The sequence below is a fragment of the Meleagris gallopavo genome, chromosome 3, assembly GCF_000146605.3.
Source record: "Meleagris gallopavo isolate NT-WF06-2002-E0010 breed Aviagen turkey brand Nicholas breeding stock chromosome 3, Turkey_5.1, whole genome shotgun sequence".
Taxonomy (NCBI): domain Eukaryota; kingdom Metazoa; phylum Chordata; class Aves; order Galliformes; family Phasianidae; genus Meleagris; species Meleagris gallopavo.
In genome coordinates, this window is record NC_015013.2 from 59836365 (window position 1) to 59857285 (window position 20921).

General features: G+C 39.9%; 1 protein-coding gene across 1 annotated transcript; it reads right to left on the minus strand.

Annotated features, from left to right (window-relative positions):
• Positions 1-6508: 6508 nt before the first annotated feature.
• On the minus strand, positions 6509-20920 carry VCPIP1 (valosin containing protein interacting protein 1; the record flags this gene model as incomplete). The annotated part of the gene is made up of 3 exons (XM_010709017.2): positions 6509-10118; positions 12758-12844; positions 18412-20920. Coding segments are annotated over 3 exons (3465 nt in total), but the record flags the coding sequence as incomplete, so codon positions are not given.
• Position 20921: the final 1 nt, after the last annotated feature.

The following is a 20921-nucleotide window of genomic DNA, read 5'->3' on the forward strand; positions in this document are numbered from 1 at the left end:
TTTTTCTGTTATCTGCTGGCTTATTCTAAACCTGAGGTGAAGGAAGGGTGAAGAAAAGAATGAGCTAGCCTGGCTGCTAGAAAATAATTAAAAAAAAAAAAAATCTGTTAATGAATATGGCAGAGTTAAGAGGAGGGTTAGGAGAAGCAGAAGTAGCAAAGAGCTAAGTATTAGTGTTTAGCTTTCTCCATTGTACCATGCCTTGAAATTTTTTATTTTGAAAGAAGAAGGTACTCTTTACTATTATTTTCCTCATCTCTCCTGCAGTCTGCAACAATAACTACTATTCCCAGCATTTCTCTAGGGAAGTCTTATTTTAAGAAAGACATAGTGGCTGGGGGAAGAGTAGTTAGTATTCCTGTAAGCACAATGTTCCGGCGTAGGACTTGGAGATGTACTGAGCACTGCTTTAGCAGATTTGAACATGTGAATAGTTATGAAATAACTCCTTTTCATATACCATAGTTTTAAGTTATGCCTTTGTCCTCTTTTCTGTCTTTTGGCTTCTCTCTTACTGCCACAAACCATTATGGCGTGGCAACAGCTGCCTAGGCCTCAACCCTCACCTTCCACTAGGTAGAAAATGGTTTATTTGGCAGCTTCAACTCCTAGGAGAACAGAAAGGTGGACATAAAGGAAATCACCAGATTTGGATTCAAAGCTAACCACTCTGCAGATGAAACAACATGAAAACCGCTGCCCCACAGAACTACTAGGTGATTTTTAGAACCACTGACAGATCTTTAGATAGTATCTTCCTTCTCCAAAAATGCACTCACAAGTCCTCTGCTATCTCAGGAACCTCCCTTCATTCCTTCCTGTCCCATATGCACGGATTTTGAAGCCAAACAAGATTTTAATTTATGATAGTTTGTGTGAAACTGGATTATTATCACTCTGTCTCTAAAAGCAGTGTTACTAACTGAAGACAATAAGCACTGGAAAATCTCTGATAAAAATGATTCAGTATTTAGAGTGTTCAAATGAATCTTGAAAAACAAACAAAAAAAAGCATGACACTAGAACTGAGAAAAATTCTCAGTCTCTGCACAAATTCATATGAGAAAGAAAAGGAAGTTCAGGATTAGGAGGTAACATGGTAAAAGGACAAACTATCTCTCTATGTAAGAATGTAAGTATCCAGAAGAAGCTTCATTTGAAATAAGATCTTGTATACTGAGTTGACAGAAGAGCATATAAAATCAAATCTTGTTCTGAAAGCTGCTTGAACCTCAGCTCGAAGAGTTATAGGAGGTGACTTCATGCCTTTCACACAGCCAAACTATGCATACAATTGGTTGTTAAGAGCCACGACATTACCTCCCAAACCCTCTTCTAATTTCTGTCTGTTTCCTTGTATCTACCATCTTTCTTTCCTTTTTTTTTTTTTTTTTAATGATGTATTGAATGCAAGTTTCCAGCCTGCACAGACTTACAACAGATCTGCAGGACTGCTTTAGAAGTGAAATTAGATTAGCTACCAGCAAGATAATTAAAAATATTTCCAGAAGAAAACAAAATTAGGTAGTCTTCAAGAAAAACAGAGATGGATAAAGACCAAATACAATTTGTGCAGCTATGCCATAATCATCAAATTAATGCCTTTAAGTAACAGAACAGAGAACAATGGTCTCTTCTGAAGCCTCTGTCAGTTACTGCAACAGAAGTGATGCTTACATTGAAGCCTAATGTCTTTGAAAATTTAAATAAATATTCAGAATCACCCAGCATCCTCAGTTTAAGGGCTGCCCTGAAAATAACACTTCCTATTTTATTATGTTTGCCCACGACATCAGAGGTGGCTGTTGGTGGTATGGCAGCAGAGGCTGAGCCTTCCCACCAACATTCCATTACATTTTGCTGCTGTGTGACAGATGGCAGCAGAGGGGCAGTCTGACAAAATGGCGTCTGACATGGAAGTGCGTATGGAGCAAAGGTGTGTTGTTGAATTCCCCCATGCAGAAACAATGGCACCCACTGACATTCACTGGTACTCGCTGAACATTCATGGAGACTAGAAAGTGAACATGAGCACAATGAGAAGGTGGGTGGTGCATTTCAGCAGTGGCAACAGCAGATCACCTCCTCTTGTGCAGAATTTTACTAGCACAGCATGCAGGCTCTTGTACATCTAAACTATGCAAAAATGCATAGCTGACTGCATTGAAAAATAGCATTTTGTAGCTGAACATTTGTTCTATCAAATAGTGTTACTGTACTCTTTGTAGCTGTTGTAGTTTCCATGGAAATTCATAAATAGCAATTGGCTGTCAGGTCAGGCCCAAAGGATTTTAATAAATGGGATTGTATCAGGCTGGCAGCCAGTCACTAGTGAGGTTCCTCAGGGCTCCACATTAGGGCCAGTTCTCTTTAATTTTTTCTTAAATGACATCGATGTAGGACTAGAAGTTGTTTTGAGCAAGTTTGTTGCTGGTACTAAATTAGGAGGAGCTGGTGACTCCACCAAGGGTGGAAAGGCCATGCAGAGACCTAAACAAATTAGAGCTGGGCCATCACCAACCACATGAAGTTTAACAAGACCAAGCGCAGGATTCTGCACCTGGAAAGGGGCAACCCTGTCTATACATACAGACCGGGGGATGCAGTGCTGGAGAGCAGCCCCACTGAAAGGGATTTAGGGGTCTTGGTAGACAGCAAGTTGAACATGAGTTTACACGGGCAGTCAAGAAGCCCAATCATATCCGGGGTGCATCAAATACGGCACTGATAACCAGTTGAGGGAAGGACTGTCCCCCTCTATATTGTATCGGTGTGGCCTCACCTCAAGTACTGTCTGTGGGTTTGGGCACCACAGCACAAACAGAATATAAAACTATCCTAGAGAGTGTCCAAAGGAGAGTTACGAAGATGGTGAAGGGTCTAGAGGGGAAGATGTATGAGGTGTGGCTGAAGTCCCTTGGTTTGTTCAGCCTAGATTGAAGGAGACTGAATGGAGGCCTCATGGCAGCTGCAGCTCCTCGTGGAGAGCAGAGGGGCAGTGCTGAGCTCTGCTCTCTGTGACAGTGTAAAGACCTGAGGGAACAGCCTGGATCTTAAACAAGAAAGGTTCAGGTTGAGTAACAGGAAAAGGTTCTTCACCAGAAGATGGTCGTGCCCTGTAACAGGCTCTTCAGGGCAGTGCTCACGGCCCCAAGCTGCCAGAGTTCAACAAGCAGTTGGCCAACGCTCTCAGAAATATAGTCTGATTTTTGAGTCGTCCTGTGTAGAGCCAGGAGTTGGACTCTATGATCCTTATAAGTTCCTCCCAGTTCTGAATATTCTATGATTCTATGAAATAGGAAGCATTACTTTCTAAGCTACCTATTTAGTTCAAATACCAGCTCTGACATCCAGGTTTCCATAATGTCAGCACTGCCACCAGGTGTGGTATGGATTCAAGTGTTATTACTTTTCTTCACTTATCATTAAAAATTGAATATTCAAAACACCACAAATCCGTAGAAGCCAAGATATATTCCAGCCTTAATAAAACAGACTCCACATCAAGCAAGGAAACAGTTTGTACTAACTTTTTCAGTCAAAATATGTTTGAAATGACTCTTCATCATGCCCGGAACACCTTCCATGACACTCTACACCTGCTGATGAACATCCAAGATTAATTTTCATCCTGATCCTATGGAAAAAAATCAGTTGTGAGGGTCTTGTTCTGGCAAGAAGACGAAGTTTTGCAGCTAGATTTTTAGATTAGATTTGCTGTATACATATTGGAGGTTGAAAGAGGGGAGAAAAAAAATCAATAGCTGTAATCTAACAAAGACATATACTAGTTAATAAAATTAATAAAAGAAAAATGAAAACATTTAAAACATTCTTGATTGCTTCATACAATACAGTTTGAGTTTATAAATTCTGCATTAAAAAAAGATGAGTAACTGTCTAGTTTTGCAGTAGACATTTAAGCCTTTAAAATACAAATCTTTTAAAGGATAATTATCAATTTTTCATGATACAACACACAATCATAATTAGCTCAGTACATTTAAATCCATCACTTTAAAGAACATCTTAATGCTATCTCATTTTGAATTGAGGTCTTTCAGTAAATAAAGGAAGCAGCAGCACAAGTTTCACAGATGGATTATAAGACTTCTTTGTAGGCTCAAAAGATAAAATTACAGCCAATTTTTGAAATGAAATAGCATATTTAGCTAGTGGAAAAAGCACAGAGATAATTTAAGTAGTTGTCAGTATGTTATTCTTAAGTACTGTCAAATTTTGAAAGGCCTGGTTCTTCCAAATTTTACTATTCACACTGATACACTAAATGCATATCTTTAAATTTTAGTTTGAAATGTATTTTAAACAATGTTTCAAACCATAGGAGTATGGCAGCATTTGTACAGTATTTTTCTACACCTTCTTATTGGTGACAGCTGTGAAAAGGTTCAGATTTTACTCCCAAATATATAAAAATCCACTTTTAAGACTCTTGAATTCAAAGGTCCCATGTGTTTAATGAAACATTTAGAGCAAGTGTGAAATCCAAAAAGCTTTTCTCTAGTCATTCTTTCAAAAATCCTCTTTTAATCAGAAGCATAACTAAAGCAAGATGGATGACATCAGCTTACCTTACCAGTGTCTGTGCCAGTTTTTCAGCCTCTGTACCAGTACTCATGTATGCAGATAGAAAACAATTTATACATAGAATGAGGAAGATAAAGTAATTACAACTCACTCATTTTGTAGCCAAATCAGTGTTAATTAAACAGGCTATTGTGAGAAAGGCTAGATAAAAGTTGCATCTTATAAAGCCAAAGCAAATGTTTTAACTTACAGTTTTAATATAGCAATCAAAGAAAATTCCAAATACTGTACAGTGAAGTGTAATATAATACACTATATACTGTTATAATACACTATTGTTACATTACAAATAAAAAAAATCAAATATAATTAGTACAGCAATCACAAATAAAACAAAACCAAAGTATGCTGGATAACAGCCAGTGCTGTGAAGATGGTATCATTTCTATGCTAGTTTCTTTTTAAGTCAACACGTAAAGCACCTACTGTTTAAAAAGATTTGTTTGCTAAATATATACACTATTAATTCTTATTTATACATTTTAAATAGCATTCCCTCCTAAAAGTGCACGCTTTCATTTCTTAACAATAATCCCCGTTAAACAAAATAATTCTGAAAATACCACTCACTCCAAACTTTTATTGCTCAACCGCAGGCATAAGGGCTCAGAGGGAATCCTGCATTCTACAGATCATAAGCAGCTTCTTCAGTTTTAAGAAGTTAAACTGATATTCACAAGCAAAACAAAGAAATCACTATTTTGTTACTGTTGGCTGTTTCTTTTTTTCTTTTATTTTTTAAAGGGAGGGATCAAATTCATGTTATTTTCAGAAAAGCACATAAATTTGCTCTTTTAAAAATGGGAGCCAACCAAACATAGAGATAAGAGGGGAATCTTCTTAAAATGATCAATTTTGATTCCTTACATTTCAACCTAAGCATGTCTGCCAACTGTAAGCATACCTCGAATTTCATTAACTGACATTTCCACAAGAAACTGAGAAAGCAACAACGAGCTCTGCTAACCTTGTGACAACGATAATGGGTCCTACTTCTTCAAAGATTTTAAATGAAATATTTTCCTGTGGAAAGTTTGCCCGTTATATACCTATAGGGCTGTTAGCAGACAGCCTTGCAGCACTGTGCCTTTGTGAAACTGCTGGCATGTTCTTTTGGAGACTGTGTCTACTTCACATTGTGTATATTGGAACCACAAACATACGCTGCTTTTTCATGTCCGTAACACTGTGAAACATCCCAAATGTATTTATGTTATTTCATTTAAGAAGTTGCTGTTTCTTTTCTCTTCACTGAAATTCAAGTAATTCTTAGAGAAACAGGACTATTAAAAAAATAAAAAAAAAATCAACTTTACTAACTAAGGCATTTTAAGTAGTAAAACTCTTGCATTTGCTTCCAAAACCTCCAAATGATTCCTTCTCCTGGGGTTTCCCATTTGGATTTTTGTTTGTTTTTCGCTGTTGTTGGGTGGTGGGGTTGTTGTACTGGGCCTGTATTTTCAGTAGTCATCTCTCATTTAGGTTACACTTACTAAGCCATAGTAAATTTTAAAATGTTCAAGTAATTTATATCATCTTTGTCATGAGATGCTGTATTAAAAAGTGGTTGGCCCCTAGACAAGAAAGTAAGCAAGGTTAGCGCTCAAAGAGAATGTAGAGCCACAGCCTAAATTCAGAGGTAACCCAGCAGCAAGAAGTTGGGCTGGATGTTTTTTGTTGCTGTTTAGGAGAAAGGTGTACATTTCAAATCATTTCAGAAGCTCCGTTCACAGGGGGCTTCACACCCACAGTGAGTCAACACCTTCCGTGCCCTTCTACCCCACCACAGTTTTCCTGACTCTAACAGGGAAGTTTACACGCACGTGGGTGCTTATGCAGGCACACTGATTCATTTCAAATTACAACTGCATCCACTGGAAGCAATTAAAGGAAACATCTGTTCAAATTTATACTTCAGTGTTCTTTATTTCACTTCTCCTGTACAGTTACACATCTTGCCAGCATGTAGATGAAGCTTAGCCTTACTTGAGAGTATCAAAAGCCATCTTTCTCAAAAACACTAATATTTAAATGCGTGAGAAAGCTATGTGAAATAAGAACACTGCACCAAAAAATGCACAATCCTACATGACACGAAAAGAGTTCATTTCAGCAGATGTTGTAATTTTGACATCATTTTACCATTCCTCTGTGAGACAATTTTGTTCTAGGAACTGGAGAATTCTGATCTACGTGAGATTAGTGGATCCCAGAGATGACAGTAAGTGTGAGTCAAGCAGAGCTATTATCTGTGTCTACTTCTATTTAGTTAAGATTGAAAATATCGAGTTACTGCTGAAATGGGAAGCGTGTCAAAAGCAAACCAAGCCTTCCTCTTTACACAGTAAAAGGCACACAAACTTCTGCACCCTTACCACAAAGGCATTAAAGTAAGCACCTTTCCTTGGAACAAGGATGATGTGCAATAAATACTTCAATTTATTTCAAAATTAAAATTCTCTCATATACAGTGCTCATATTTATTTTTAACTGAGGAAGATTTTTCTAAAGGAAAGATTGAAAGTGTCAAAGTGATAGCAGTCTTCTCTAAAACGCAAAAGATTCGGGTGACTCCTTCCCCTCAGCCCCTCCTCACTTAAGTTCCTTCCCAGGAACGCTCCACTGCCAGACTTTTCTAAACTTCAAGCTGTGACAAAGCACAATCCTCTGCTCAACATTTTATATACAGAAATAGCCTTCAGACAGCTAGACTGATTCATGGGAGACTAAATGTTTTCAGAAGTTGTGGCAAGCTTCCAGCTGCTGCATGTGCATCCTGTTTCTCATTGAATAAGCACTGCCAGTTAATCAATGCATCAGCAAGGTTGGTTCTGGTGTGCCAGATTACTTTATACGTTCCAAGTTGCCAAGTCACTAACTTACAGATTTGAGGCCTTCAGTTTTTGCATTTATTTGTGAAAATGTGATTCTTCTATTTTACCTATAAGTACCTACACCTATAAATTGTTACATATTCACTCCCTCCGCATAAGAAGTTAGTCAAGAGAGAAATTCAAATTTACTTCAACAAAATGGGGGGGCTATCCTTTAAGTGGATCACATCAGTTTTTGTTTTTTTTTAAACATACAAAAATAAATCCTCATGGGGCATTTTGCATACTAATGCTCAGAACAGTTTAAGTGATTAGAAATGTAAAAAGTGAAGACTTTTCTGAATACAAACATATACAATACAAACATTTCTCAACTGGTAAAAACCCACATGTGCACAAACACTGACTTCAATTTCTTAAATGCTCTTAATTCCTTTGAAGCTGTATTAACATCTTTCATCCATTCAATGTTATTTTACCATTAGAAGAAGCAACAATAGTGCACTTAAATGTGACTACGAAGATAGGAAGCAAAGTGCAATATCAGATAAACATTCCATCCTTAGGGAGCAAGCATAATGGCTCCTTCTTAAAAATTAGCACTGCGGGTCTGATGAACACACTACTTATGTGGATACCAGCTATAAGATTACAGACACAGGGAAACCTGCATCCCAAACTGAAGCCAATCGAGGTGGGTAGTCTTTATAGCCAATGAAACACATGTATTCCTTGTTACATTCCTTGTTGCCACTTTCCTTGTGACATTCCTTGTTGCCACTGAGTAAACAGCTAGCTTCCAAAAGCTCAACTATTAACAAATGCTTGAGGAAAATGTGTTTTAGAGAGTCGTTTCCTTCCAATAAATCGCTCATTTGCTCTGAAGAGGGCAGCCATTATTTGTTTGGGTTCTTTGTTGTTTGGTTGTTTGTTTGTTTGTTTTGCCAGTTACTGACCAATGCTAGTAATTGAAGCCTTTTAAGAGAAACTGATTTGCTAATGAACTTTTGTTGTTTCTTACAATTGCCAACTTCTCTCCTGTTGTTGCATTTAAAGTCATAAAACATTTGAACCAGCTCAGTATTTGGGAGGAAATATGCATCAAAACGGCGGTGTTGGCTCAGACAGCCATGCATAACCACACCATGTTCACTTTATCTTCACCATAAACTTTCTTAACTTGCTTAAACTGACATATGCAGAAATTAGAATTGACTACAGTTACACTTATTCCAAGATTTCTGACAAGTGTATACAGCTGTATGAATGAAAATGTTTTTATCTGAGGAAGTGCCAGTACAATGTAATTAAAGAAATGTATATGTCACACAATTTAAGACAAGTTTAGTTTCAATTGTTTTTTTATGTGTAGCTCATATTTATAGTGTATTCTTGAGTGGAATTAAGTACCTGGGACAGGATTAACCTTGTCAAGTTTCTAGTTTTGCCTGGTTTAGCCTTTCCAGTAGCCTCAACTAGCACGGTAAGAATCTCGCATGGGCTTAAATTTTAAGACTTACATGGAATTAAGAATTACAAAGAACTTTCAATAACCCACATTACAGCAGATATTCATCTCAGTGCATTTCCTAATAACTAATTTACAGGTAACAGAGCCAGCCTGGGCAGCAGCATGGTAATATTAAAAGCTATTGCCAATCACACACTTGCTTATCATGCACTGAATAAGATGATATAATTTTTTGACATACGTACAAGATTCAATAACTAATCACTTTGTGTGGCCCAGCCAATAAACATTACATTTGAACAGTAATTTCTTCTACCCTTATTAGATTTTAACCTATCAAGAGTGATCCATTGGCTCAGTTACATTAGTAATTCCTGCATCTTGACTATCCATCTCCTCAAGCTCCTCAACAGAATTTCCCTTTTGTGCTTTAGACTTTGCAGGGAAAGTTGTTCCCACAGAATTCACCATGTTATCACCAGCTGACTCAATATTCAAGTGTTCAGTACCACCCGGTGCAGAAAACGGTTCAGGCAAGCCAGCCTGAAAGCTCCCAGTTTTAGCAGTTGAACTCACTGCCTCTACTTTTCTTTGAGATACATCAACTGATGCTGACTGCTCTGTATTCTGATCCCGCAAATGTCTATCCATTGAAGCCTGAATAGAGGAGACCATTTCCTGCAACTTTTTTCTCTGTGCCTCAATCAAAGTAGGGTCGAGCTGCCTGCTGTCTCTCATTGTCACAACTCCAGGAGCTATTCGGATCAGCTCACTCTTACCAGAAGCAGCTGGGAATACAGAAGGCTCAACTTTAGCAGGACTGAAGTCTGTTTCTGTACTATGCTTTCTTAAAAGTGGTGTTTCCCTGGCTCTTTGATCATGTTGTTGACTACCAGATGCAGTTCCTAGCGAATGGCCCTTTCCTTGAAATGCAGTTATGTTATGTAGCTGTTCAGATTTCTTTTTCACTACTCCACCACTACCCAGCTTCAGCATTCCATGAGATGGACTTGCTTCCCTGCTCCGTGAAGTAGCTTCTGCTCGCACTTGACTTAAGGCCTCTTTAACCAAGTCTTCGACATCAGGACCGATAGGAAAGTGCCCAGCAGCATCCACACACAGCTCTAATCGATCTTCTGCCGCGTTGTACACAAAGTTTTTACCGGGCAGATGTGGAAAAGTACAGTGCTTGCCATCGACCAAACCTATAAAGATTAAAAAAAAAAAGTTATTCAAAATGTTGCCATATTTTAAAGGCATGCTCACAATACACAGCAATTACTGTATTTAAAATTATCCCATCCAAACCAGAGAAAACAAACTTTTTGCTGTTGGGGAAAAACAACTACAGCCATATGATGTCACCATCCACAGTGATGCTGCTTTCTATGCTGATTCTAATGAACTGACAGGATTGCAGTACTACTGGATAAAATAACCAACTTGACAGGACCTGCAGGTCTAATGCAACAGAAGCTGAAGAAACACTATCAGCTTGCAGTAGCACCAGGAAAGCCAAAAACCATCACTACCCAGAGTTCACTGCTGATCCCCCCAAAAAACCCCAAAACCCACCAATGGGAAACTTCCAAAGAGAGTACATCTCAAATCACTGTACATTTCAAATCCGGAGAAGTATTGTTTAAGATCCCTTCCGTACCAGTTAAAATAGCTGGGTTTTGGTGTGTACAACTACAATTAAACCTGAACAAGTTGCTATTCCTTATTTCTTGCCTTCTCAGAGAGAAAGTGTTGCTAGATTAAAAAAAAAAAAAAGTTTCAAACTTACTATGCTCAGTAGTCCTAGAGATTGTAAGTATTAACCTTTACAAAACAAACATGAGACATTATTTTGTTTCATTATTCTACTTCTGTTTTGACAGATTGCTAAAATTCAGAGTTCACTAGGAAAATTTCAGTTCTGAAACTGTTGTCTCAAAGAAAAAGATCAGTTTTCCAGTTTTTTTAATCACTAAAAAAAAACACCTGGAATTGCACAGAGTAGATGATGTCAACAAAACCCTTTTTCTATGTTATCCAAAACAGAATCAAAACAAATATTCTACGCATCAATAAAAAGGTCACTCAAATAATATGAAATGTAATTAAACAGTCTTTATGCTGATTACTCAAATGACCAGTCCAGTTCTGCCTCCAAGGCTTCCAAGTTCACACATTCCTACAACTGCAGAGAATCTACAGATATTTTCTTTATTTCAAGAACTTCAGACACAGCTCCTGTGTTTACAAATCATGGGAACTGATAGCCAACCAGCCAAAACACACTACAGAGCAAATTTCAACTCCAACCACCTAAGTTAGCCTGAAGAACAAAACTGAACAACACCGATTTATCAACTCAACCTTCACCTGCAAAAGAGAGCGCTGTAGGAGCTTCTATGACCAGTCCTGAAAACCAAATGCGATCTCAAACTGTATCTGCTAAATCAAACTTGAATCAATTAATAGTACCTATGCTTGATGGACAGCTTTGTTACAAATATTCAGTATAATAGCTGCATCACTGCATTAAACAAAAACATAACAAACGTGAAAGGAGCTTCTTGATGTGAAAAAAAAAAGTTGCACAGTTTGTTGTTTGATGTGGAAATTAAGTAGTTTATAAAATGCTAAAATCATGCAAGTATCTTAATGCTGAAATCATAGTTCTCCCTACCACAGTGTCAGCAGTACAAGATATCTGAACAAACAGAAATGCAATAACATTCAAACACAGAACGTCACCTTCCACGGCCTTAGTTCTTACAACGTCAGGTGGCAAAAATAACTTTTAAGCCAGGCATTTTCTGTGAGTTAATGACTAGCTGGGTTAACATCTCTTGCATTTGTTTCAGGCTTTCAGATCCAGCTAGTCATTAATCAGTCCAGAATTGGGCATCGTTTAAGCTAAATCACTTGCCACAAACAACATAAAACCTTTACTGTACAAGCTTAGTAATAGGAAGAGAACTAAAACAAAGCACATTCGCTGTAAGACACCTGCAGGTCCATTTTATTTCTCAGACTTGTAATTCAGTGAGATGCATTATGCAGTGAGTACATGACACATTTTGCAAACGTTAACAGAAATGATGTGATAAAACACCTGTTTCCAGAAATAACCAAGGGTAAGTTGATATAACTGCTTAGTAGCAGTAAGAAAGCAGCAAAGGAAGCTTTATAACAGATGAAACCAAAAGAGCTAACCAGAATTGCAAAGACTTGAACAATAAACTTCAAATGAAGGAAAGAACTCAATACTAAATGCTTTGTAAAGAATCAGATGTTACTCTTTGTAGTAGCATTTTTACAGCCATCTGAAATCTAATATATTAAATACTGTAATTGTTCGCTACATTATTCCACATACAGCCCAAAATGAGATATTTATCTACACAAGTGGATGGGTAGCTTTTCTTTTGAACAACAATCTCAAGAACACAAAAAACAAACTTAACCAACCACTTCAAACATACACTAACCCTGTATAAAATGCCTAATAAGAAGCAGACTAAAAAGATGAACTCCTCGTTCAGCAAGTGTTTAAATGCATAACAGGAACAGACTACGACTTTTTCTTGGTTGGTTTTTTTTTTTAATCTTTCCAGTTGACTTGCTGAAGTTGTTTATCCAAGTCAGTAAATTTAAATGGAGATGCATGGTTATTTGCAAGATATTTAAGCTGAATTAATCAGTTGTAATCTGATTCCCCACTCGTACAAGACAGTGTACAAGGAGTCTTACAACATCACAGAAAGTAAAGATGTACCATGCCAATAAACAACAATTTACCGTGTTAAAGGTTTGAAAACAGACAAACAAAGAGAGAAAAACAAAAAAATACCTGTGGTTTTCTTCATTATGCTGTAGAATACTCCACCCTGCTGAAACAATTGAGGAAGCCCCTTTGCATAAGACCAGACGTCTTCTCCTGTAAAAGTCAAACACAATCATTAGAATTAAACACTCTTATTTTAAGTTTATAGGCAATGGTTGGAAAACATAACTGCCTGAGTAAAAGCTGAGTCCTCACTTGTCAATGCAATTAAGAATTTGAATTGTTATTGCAACTTATACAACAGGAACCCAGGACACCTGAGCAGCTTTCAAGAAAAGCACAGTCTGCAGACAGACCTCTTAGGTTCTAGCACAAAGGTTCCCAAATTTGATTTGATTCAAGCTGCAGTGCCTGGTTCTTTGCCAGGCTGTAAACTGAAGTCTCCATTCCCTTCCTATCCTTTCCTCATGACAGAGACTCTTCCAAAATTCAAGTATATATCCTTGCATGTCAGTTGTACACCCCGACACCTTTCCCAAAACCATGTCTCCATTACATAGTTGCTGTACAGGCTTCACCCTGCAGTTGCAGCATTGGTCTCCACACAGGCAGCCAGGTAGGAGCTGTAGCCACGCTGTGCTCTTCTGGGCACATACAAATGAAACAGCAATTCTGGGGGCCCATCAGCCCTACAGAACTTACGTTTCAATGCCATTTCTGGCATCATTGAAAACTGCGACAACTTTAAATGTTGCTGGAAGTTTATTAAAAAAAAAAATGAACAAGAATAAAATAAAATAAAATACACTCTAGAATACTGTAAGGGATGTAAAGAACTGAGCAATTTGACTATGATGACAATAGCAGTGACCTGACAGAGCACCTAATAAATGAGGTAAGAGCTGCACTTTAACCTATGCTCTCCTCCTCACTTTGCTAACCATTCACCTGCCTTGCAGAAGCAACACATGGTGTAGTGACAAAGTAGTGCAAATGCTAGCAAGTTCCATCCTCCTGATGCACAATAATTAAAGGATATTCATTCATTCAAAAATGCTTTTCCTTACTTCATATCAAACCTTCTGGGAAAGTATTGAGATACTTGAAATAGAAATTACATCCTTTTGTAGGCATTAAGTTCTCAATAACCGTTCGTCTCAATTTTCTGTTAGGATAGGGAATGTAAAATCAGTGGATGTAGTTACTACATGGAATATAGATAGCTGGAAAGCAAGAGGATGCAAAATATCATCCATCTAAATTTCTTTGCTTGTTATTAAGGGCAAAATAGAAGCTATAGCTTACATGTGCTGAATATACTGAATGAATCCTTTCTTCCCTTTTGTTCACTGCACATCCCACAAGGTATCTGCAGCTACCATGCTAGCCACCACCTCAGGTAAGAGGCCAGGTGACCACCACAGCAGCAGCACTTTGTTTGTTGCAGGGCCTCCTGGGCACTCCCTGCTCGCTGTGCTCCCCAGCAGAATACTTTTGCCACTGCAGGCATTATTCAAGACCCCCTTCTCTATAAAAAGGAATTGCATACCTTCCTGCTTTCCCTTTAGATATCATATACAGAGGAGCCCTACACAATCTGGTTCATCATAAACATATCCCATTAAAGCATTACATGCCATTTCATTCCATTCTTTCACACATCAAGCTCAGAGATTCACCAACTAAGCACTAAAACGACAGACTGATCCAGTCAGACGTCCACTTCCCAGAAAGCGCACGCAGCCAACAAACCACCTGCTACTTCCTTACTTCCCTGACCTACTAAGAAGGGTGTCTTATCTTTTGAACTTATCCTGACAACCCCCACCTCTGGATTCACTCACAAATTCAAAGCTCCTCCTAAGCTCTCACTGACCTCACTAAAGACAGCTCAAGGGAGCAGTCTCTTGTCCTCCTCACAACTGCCACAGTTTCCTTCTTTTTCATACAGCTGCACAGGAGGGAAATCACTGATGAGAATACATTTTCCTATTTTCTGCCATTTCAAAAGAGGCTCACTGCTATCCTGCGTCTCTGTTCTCAATTACATTTGGAAACAGACGTCTCTCTATTCAGTGGCTCCACACTATCACAGCTGTGGCCCTTTGCTTTCCCCTCAAGCAGCAGCAACCTGAAGTCCTCCTTCTGTCAGCTTAAATACTGTACACAGGAACCAAAATAACCACTACAATTGATAAGCAGTAAGACAGTCTTCAGTCTGCTTTAGCTTGGAGAAGCCACAGCCAGCAGCCACAGTAGCTGACTCTATTTGCAGACTCCTGTGCTGCTGTGTTTAGCAATCCATTTTTATTGCAGGGTTCCCACAAGACCCCCACTAGGCCTTCAGTAAAGGCCCAGTTTTATAAATTAGAGGCATTCTCCAAGAAGAAATGATATCCGTATGCTCCAGGCCGGCTTTTTCAAGCCTTTCACCAGAGAAGCACCACTGTTTAGACAGCCTTTGATGCAACACTAACAAGGACTAGGACTACATGCTGGAAAGTACGGAGAGAAGGGCTCAAGAAACAAAAGCATCAGCCACCGAAAGAAACACAAAAAACCTACACTGTTTTGCTAGAGATCTCAGATTGGAACACCAAAAATAACCAAAGCAATTGCAACTGGACTTTCCCAGACTCAAGTAACTACTGAGTAGGATTGAACTGGACTGTGTTTGAGGTCTACACATTTTTGCTCCCATTTGAGTTTCACTGTTTGTTTTGGTTTTGTCTACAGTGCAAGATGCTTAAGGGCCACAAGTTCAGTTGGAAGATCATTTAGATTACAAACTCCCTCAGATGCTGCATTTATCAGAGACGATGTTCTCCACACTATTCTCACCACAGCACACACTCCCTCAGACCAGAGTTCAGCCCCACAACATGAGGAGTGGCAACAAACAAAGAGTACTCTACCCACAAGCACACTCCATGCACTGCTTCGAGGAGCAGGTGCCCACTAACCTCTGCCAGTCCATCACTTTGCACAGCAGAGGAGACATGCAGGAGTGCAGAACAAACCAAAAGTTCAGCTGGTAAGCACAAGTTACGGGAACCACAGCTGGCTCTAAAACAGGCTGTTTCAATCCAAGCAAATCCTGGTATCAATCAATATTCTTAATTTAAACCTGGTTATTTGGATTTCACACGCACCGATGGATTTATCAGTGCAAAAACAACCAGACCAGAATAGATTCATATTTGGCTTGCACACATCCAGGTGGCTTTGCATGGGTGTAATTACATCAGTTTGAAAATACTATGTTTTTACTATGTTAATGCAGAATTAAACTTCCTGTAGTGATTTCCTTGACAATTGTATGTTTTGAGCTAAACAAAAACAGGGGAGAAAGCTTAAAAAAAAAAAGTCAGTATTAATATGGTAAGTGGTTCAGAAATTACAGTATCTGATTTCCCAAAGCTCATTTTCAACTGATATGCATAAAAACAAAATACCAAGGTTTAAAATTTTAATGAGTTAGCTAGCTGAGACCAGAAAAGAAAAATCCTAGTAACTAAAATAGGAAAGAAACATCTACTCAGACAAGAGAAGGCTCTGTATGTAATCATATCTTTTAAACATCCAGAATGAGTAGCTATAGAACTCCAAATACAAACTTTCACTATGGGCACTGGGTGGGGGAGAAACAAAACAGAAAAAGTTAGTTCGATCCAAAGCTAGTTCAATGAGATGCATGTTCTCATCTGACCATGTTAGATGATACAAGTTACAGCAAGAGCACATGGGATACTCTGACTCTCAAAACTCTGCAGCACTGTTCTTTAACAGTGCAAAAGCACAACTGAGGAATACTGTGGTTTCTTGTCCCAGAAAGGCTGAATATACCAGCTGAGGAACTGGCACCTGAACCCCACTATGAAAGTGTAATGACTTGGAGTTTTTAAAGCTTGTCTCTCATCTGAAAAATAACAATAGGAAGTAGTTGACTGCCTGGATCTTTTCCACAAGTATTGCTGAAGGAAAATGACGCCCTGATGTGAAAAGCGACTACATAAAAATAGCACCTTACACAATAGCTGCACACATTGTTAGAACTAGTTGGTCAATGGTTTGCTGCCACTTTTAGTTGTGCTAGTAACACAAAATGGATAGGGAAGCGTGAGGTAAACTCTATTCTAACTTGTGCTTCCCAAGCAAAATCCCACAGCAGTGACAGCCAGAGATAAAAGCTGATGCTGGAATACAAGATCAGCTCATGCCTTATAGACAAGCATACGTAAAAATAATAATAATAATAATAATAATAATAATAATAATAATAATAATAAATATATATATATATCAGACACCTTCATGCTGAAGTCACTAAGATATTTTAAAGCACTTGAGAGTATTTTGTAAGCCAATAAATAACTACATTTTCAAGAGTATTTCTTGAGAACAGGAAAACACTAAGTTTCATTTTCAAATCAAGAAACCCAGCCTAGCCTTCTTCTGCACTTTGGAACTGCGGCACCAACATCAGTGGATGAGTTGCTGAGTGGCTCAGCATGCTCTTTCTTGCCAGAGGTATGGGAGGGAACAAGCAGGCTTGGAAAAAAAATCAAAGTTCTGCAATATGAACTTCTGACAGGTCACTCTATGATTATGCCATGGTTTTGTTTCTAAAACATCACGTGCTTTGGCCACACCAAATCCCTCCAGCAGAAGAGAAGTCCCACTCTTACACAAAAACAACTGCAACAAACATTACTGTTCAACTTGTTTAGACAACTAAATGGCAATTATTGTTCTGCTTCCTGTTACTAAACAGCAAGAACTGCTCAACTTAATAAAGAAAAGTCATTTCAAAATAGCACACTCATACATGCTGGGGAGGAAGAAAAAAAAAAAAAAGCAAGGCCAAGAAAAGCTGTCTTTTGTCAGTCACCAAATTAAAATATTTAGTTATCCAGAGAGCCTGGCACACAACTGAAGGCCCAAGTCTCCTGAGCCCAAACAGGAAAATAAAACCACAGGCAACCAGGAGAAGTTCATTTGTTTTGAATGATTAATGGCCATTTATGAGAATGACAATTTATGAGCATAGCTTTGCTACCCTACGTCTACATTTGGGATTCAAATATGCATTTAGCTACTTTCAGTTTCTCCTCTGCTTGCATTCTCAAACGATATATTTCACAGTTCCTTAAAAAGACCAGATCTTGATGCAAAATTAGCACATCAGCTACAGAGAAAACGTTGTATTGATCAGCTTAAATCAACACAACTCCCAAGGGAAGAAATGCTACGATTCTTTATCCTAGGAAGGTGAGAACTGAGTCCTCAAACTTCCCACAAGCAGACAGGCAACGCCCCCCTCTCACACCTGCTCTGATTTCCTGTAACCTGGGGGAGACGTAAGGAGAGTGAGCACGCAGCTCACACACATACACCTCAGATGTGTGCTTTACTGACCCTGGAAAAACAGATATCACAAGTAGAGAGACAGTCAGAAGAGGAAATACTGTTTAGGAGATGGTGTAACTGTTTCAAGAGGATTTTATAGCAAAGAACAACTATCTGACATACACATTTTAAGAAGTAACAACACAAAAAAAAAAAAATCACTGATGGCATGTTAACTGTTGTTGTATTAAGAGGAATAAAGCCACTACCCTGTTCCATGGTTACAGATTAGATGGATGCAATACTATTTTGTAAAATTGTAATTTCTATTTAAAAAAGCAATTTAAAATACAACCTGAAGCCAGCCTTACCCATCAGTGTTGCTAGAAGACACAGAGAGTACATCTCCTTATCAACTTGCTCCTGCAGCTCCTTCGATGAGATTTTACTGGTCACTGCCACATCGTCATGTTTCACGGCATGGGCTGTGTGTGCTGCAGCAGGCTGGCTGCTCTCCTCTTTACCTTTCAGGATTTCTATGGCAATTCTGTCACCATGCTGCAAAGGCACAGGTTCATTTTCCATGCCTTCTTTGGGAGGCAAAAGCTCTTTAGGAGGAAAGCCATAGCGAATACATTGCAAATATGGAGGAATATTAAACTCTCTAGCTATGCTTTCCTGTAGTTCCAAGAAAGTGGTAGTGCACTTCAGGGTAAGCATGGACTGCCTCCCATCATTTGTTGTTATTCGGATTTTCTTTTCCTTTGTAGATGTTGGCGAATACGGGGTTTTTGTTGGCGTAGCAGGTGCAGATGATGGCCCCTCACGAACAGCCCCCGGAGACACAGTCCTCGGTTGCCCTTTGTGCTCTTGTTTTATTTTTTCACTTTTCCGTTTCTGCATCACAGAGGCCTGGTCTGCAATGTTCTGCTGAATAGTTCTTTCAGTTTTGCTCATATTTAACTCCTCCTTGTGCAAAGTTTTTGTCTTCTGTCCAGTCAAAATAATTTTGGTTGGAAGTTGCGATTCTAACTCCTGTCCTTGTTGTACCTCCCCAGCTCTTTGGGCATGAGCACCATCAATATTTACAGGGGTATAATCATCAGGATTCTTTTTGGCAGTTTGATGCAATATCGTGTTGACAACTTTCTGAACAAGAATCTCACTACCAAACTCACCAGGGAAGTGTTTGGTGACAAGCTTCATGGCAACATCATACACGTTGCTGTTCAAAGAGGTGTCACTTTCGTACTGAAACCAATAGACCGTCTCTCTCACCACTCTTCCACTCCACTCGAGAGTAATGGGAAACGCTTCGGGAAGGTTATCATACTCTTTACCTTCCCAGTAGTGCTTGAATCCACAGCCACACTTGCCACCTGTAGACCTAGTGTTAGTTCTGTCACCATCCAAATACGAAACAGAGCCGTCTTCTCGGACACGACGCACTAGGTTACTGTGACACCAGTTACACGTAGTCAAACTACTCAGGCTGTAGTCTGGTACCAGCACATCCTTTGCAGGGCTGTAAGAACACACCAAATTGTTCAGGGGAAAGCTGTAATTTTTGTCAGGCCGTAGCTGACCGTGGGTATTTTTTGCCAGATTATACAATTTTCCCCCTGGAGCCAACCACTCTGGAGGCACATGATGTTCTGAAAGGGCTCCACACATCAGGCACCTGTGAAGGCGGTTGTCCATCACTGCTTTTTTGGCAGCTGCCGTGACTTCTTCAGGCTGGACTCCTATTACCCCAGTCCTTCTGTAGAAGTACTGATGCACATCAGCTACAAGACTGGGGTGAATACCGTGTTTACTCATGAAAACCTCCTCCATTGCAGCAACCAGCCTCATCAAATACTTATCTTGCAAGCTTCTGTCTCCTCCGATAACACAACCACCGTCCTCCTCTAACTTGATGTATTTTTTGATGAGGTCTTGTGGAACTCCCCAGGCTTTAGGCAGGAGCTTCCTAGGCAGTTTAGGTAAAGCAGAACCTTTTATTCCAACCAGAGGAATATAATGGTTACGTCCCGAACTACTCCAGGCGATGCAGATCGGCTTGTTCAACATGCCATCTTTTCCCATACATTTTTCTAGGGGTACCAGACCAGGGAGGAATGTTGCCGAATAGTCTCCGGAGCTCCGCATTCCGCTCAGTGAGTCTAACAGGATGATAGGCCGATGAAGCACGTTGGCCAGGCCAAAGATGTGAATATTCCTAAGGCCCATGGGCACACCTTCCGGAGGAACAAACAACGGGTCGCACTCATTGATGATGTCCTCCCACTCGGCCACATCGATAAAATCATGGAAGAGCGCCTTGTAGTGACTCAGGTTCTCCTCAAAATGCTTCTTCAGGTTCTCTCGCAGAGCGTGCCAGAACAGTTCCCTGCCCACGAGCGCCCGCGAGACCGCGTGGACCAGACAGTGGCCGTCTCCATCCACGTGGACGGGAATGAGGCACTCCTGGCTGTTGTTGGCCTTCTTGATGTCTTCCAGAGTGTCATGCAGGTAGATGAGGCTGCCGGAGCGGTCCTTGCCGTAGCCGACGGTCTCGACGTGCTCCGGCTCGATGAGGAAGGCGCGGTCCCCCAGCAGGGAGCAGTCGAAGATGTCTCCCTGGTTCATCTCCGTGAGGAGCTTGGCCTTGCCCGTCTGCTTGTCCATGCCGTAGCGGGCCAGGATGGGGGCCAGCAGCTTGCAGTGGTAGTTGGAGAGGCCCAGCACCTTGACGAGCTCGGTGTTCCTGCGGGGCGGCCCGGCGCCGCTGACGCCCAGCAGCGCGTTCCGCAGCAGGTTGTGCAGCACCAGGTCGGGGTCCGTCACCTCCTCCACCGCCAGCAGCTGCCGCTGCTCGTGCCGCTGCCCGCAGTCCGTG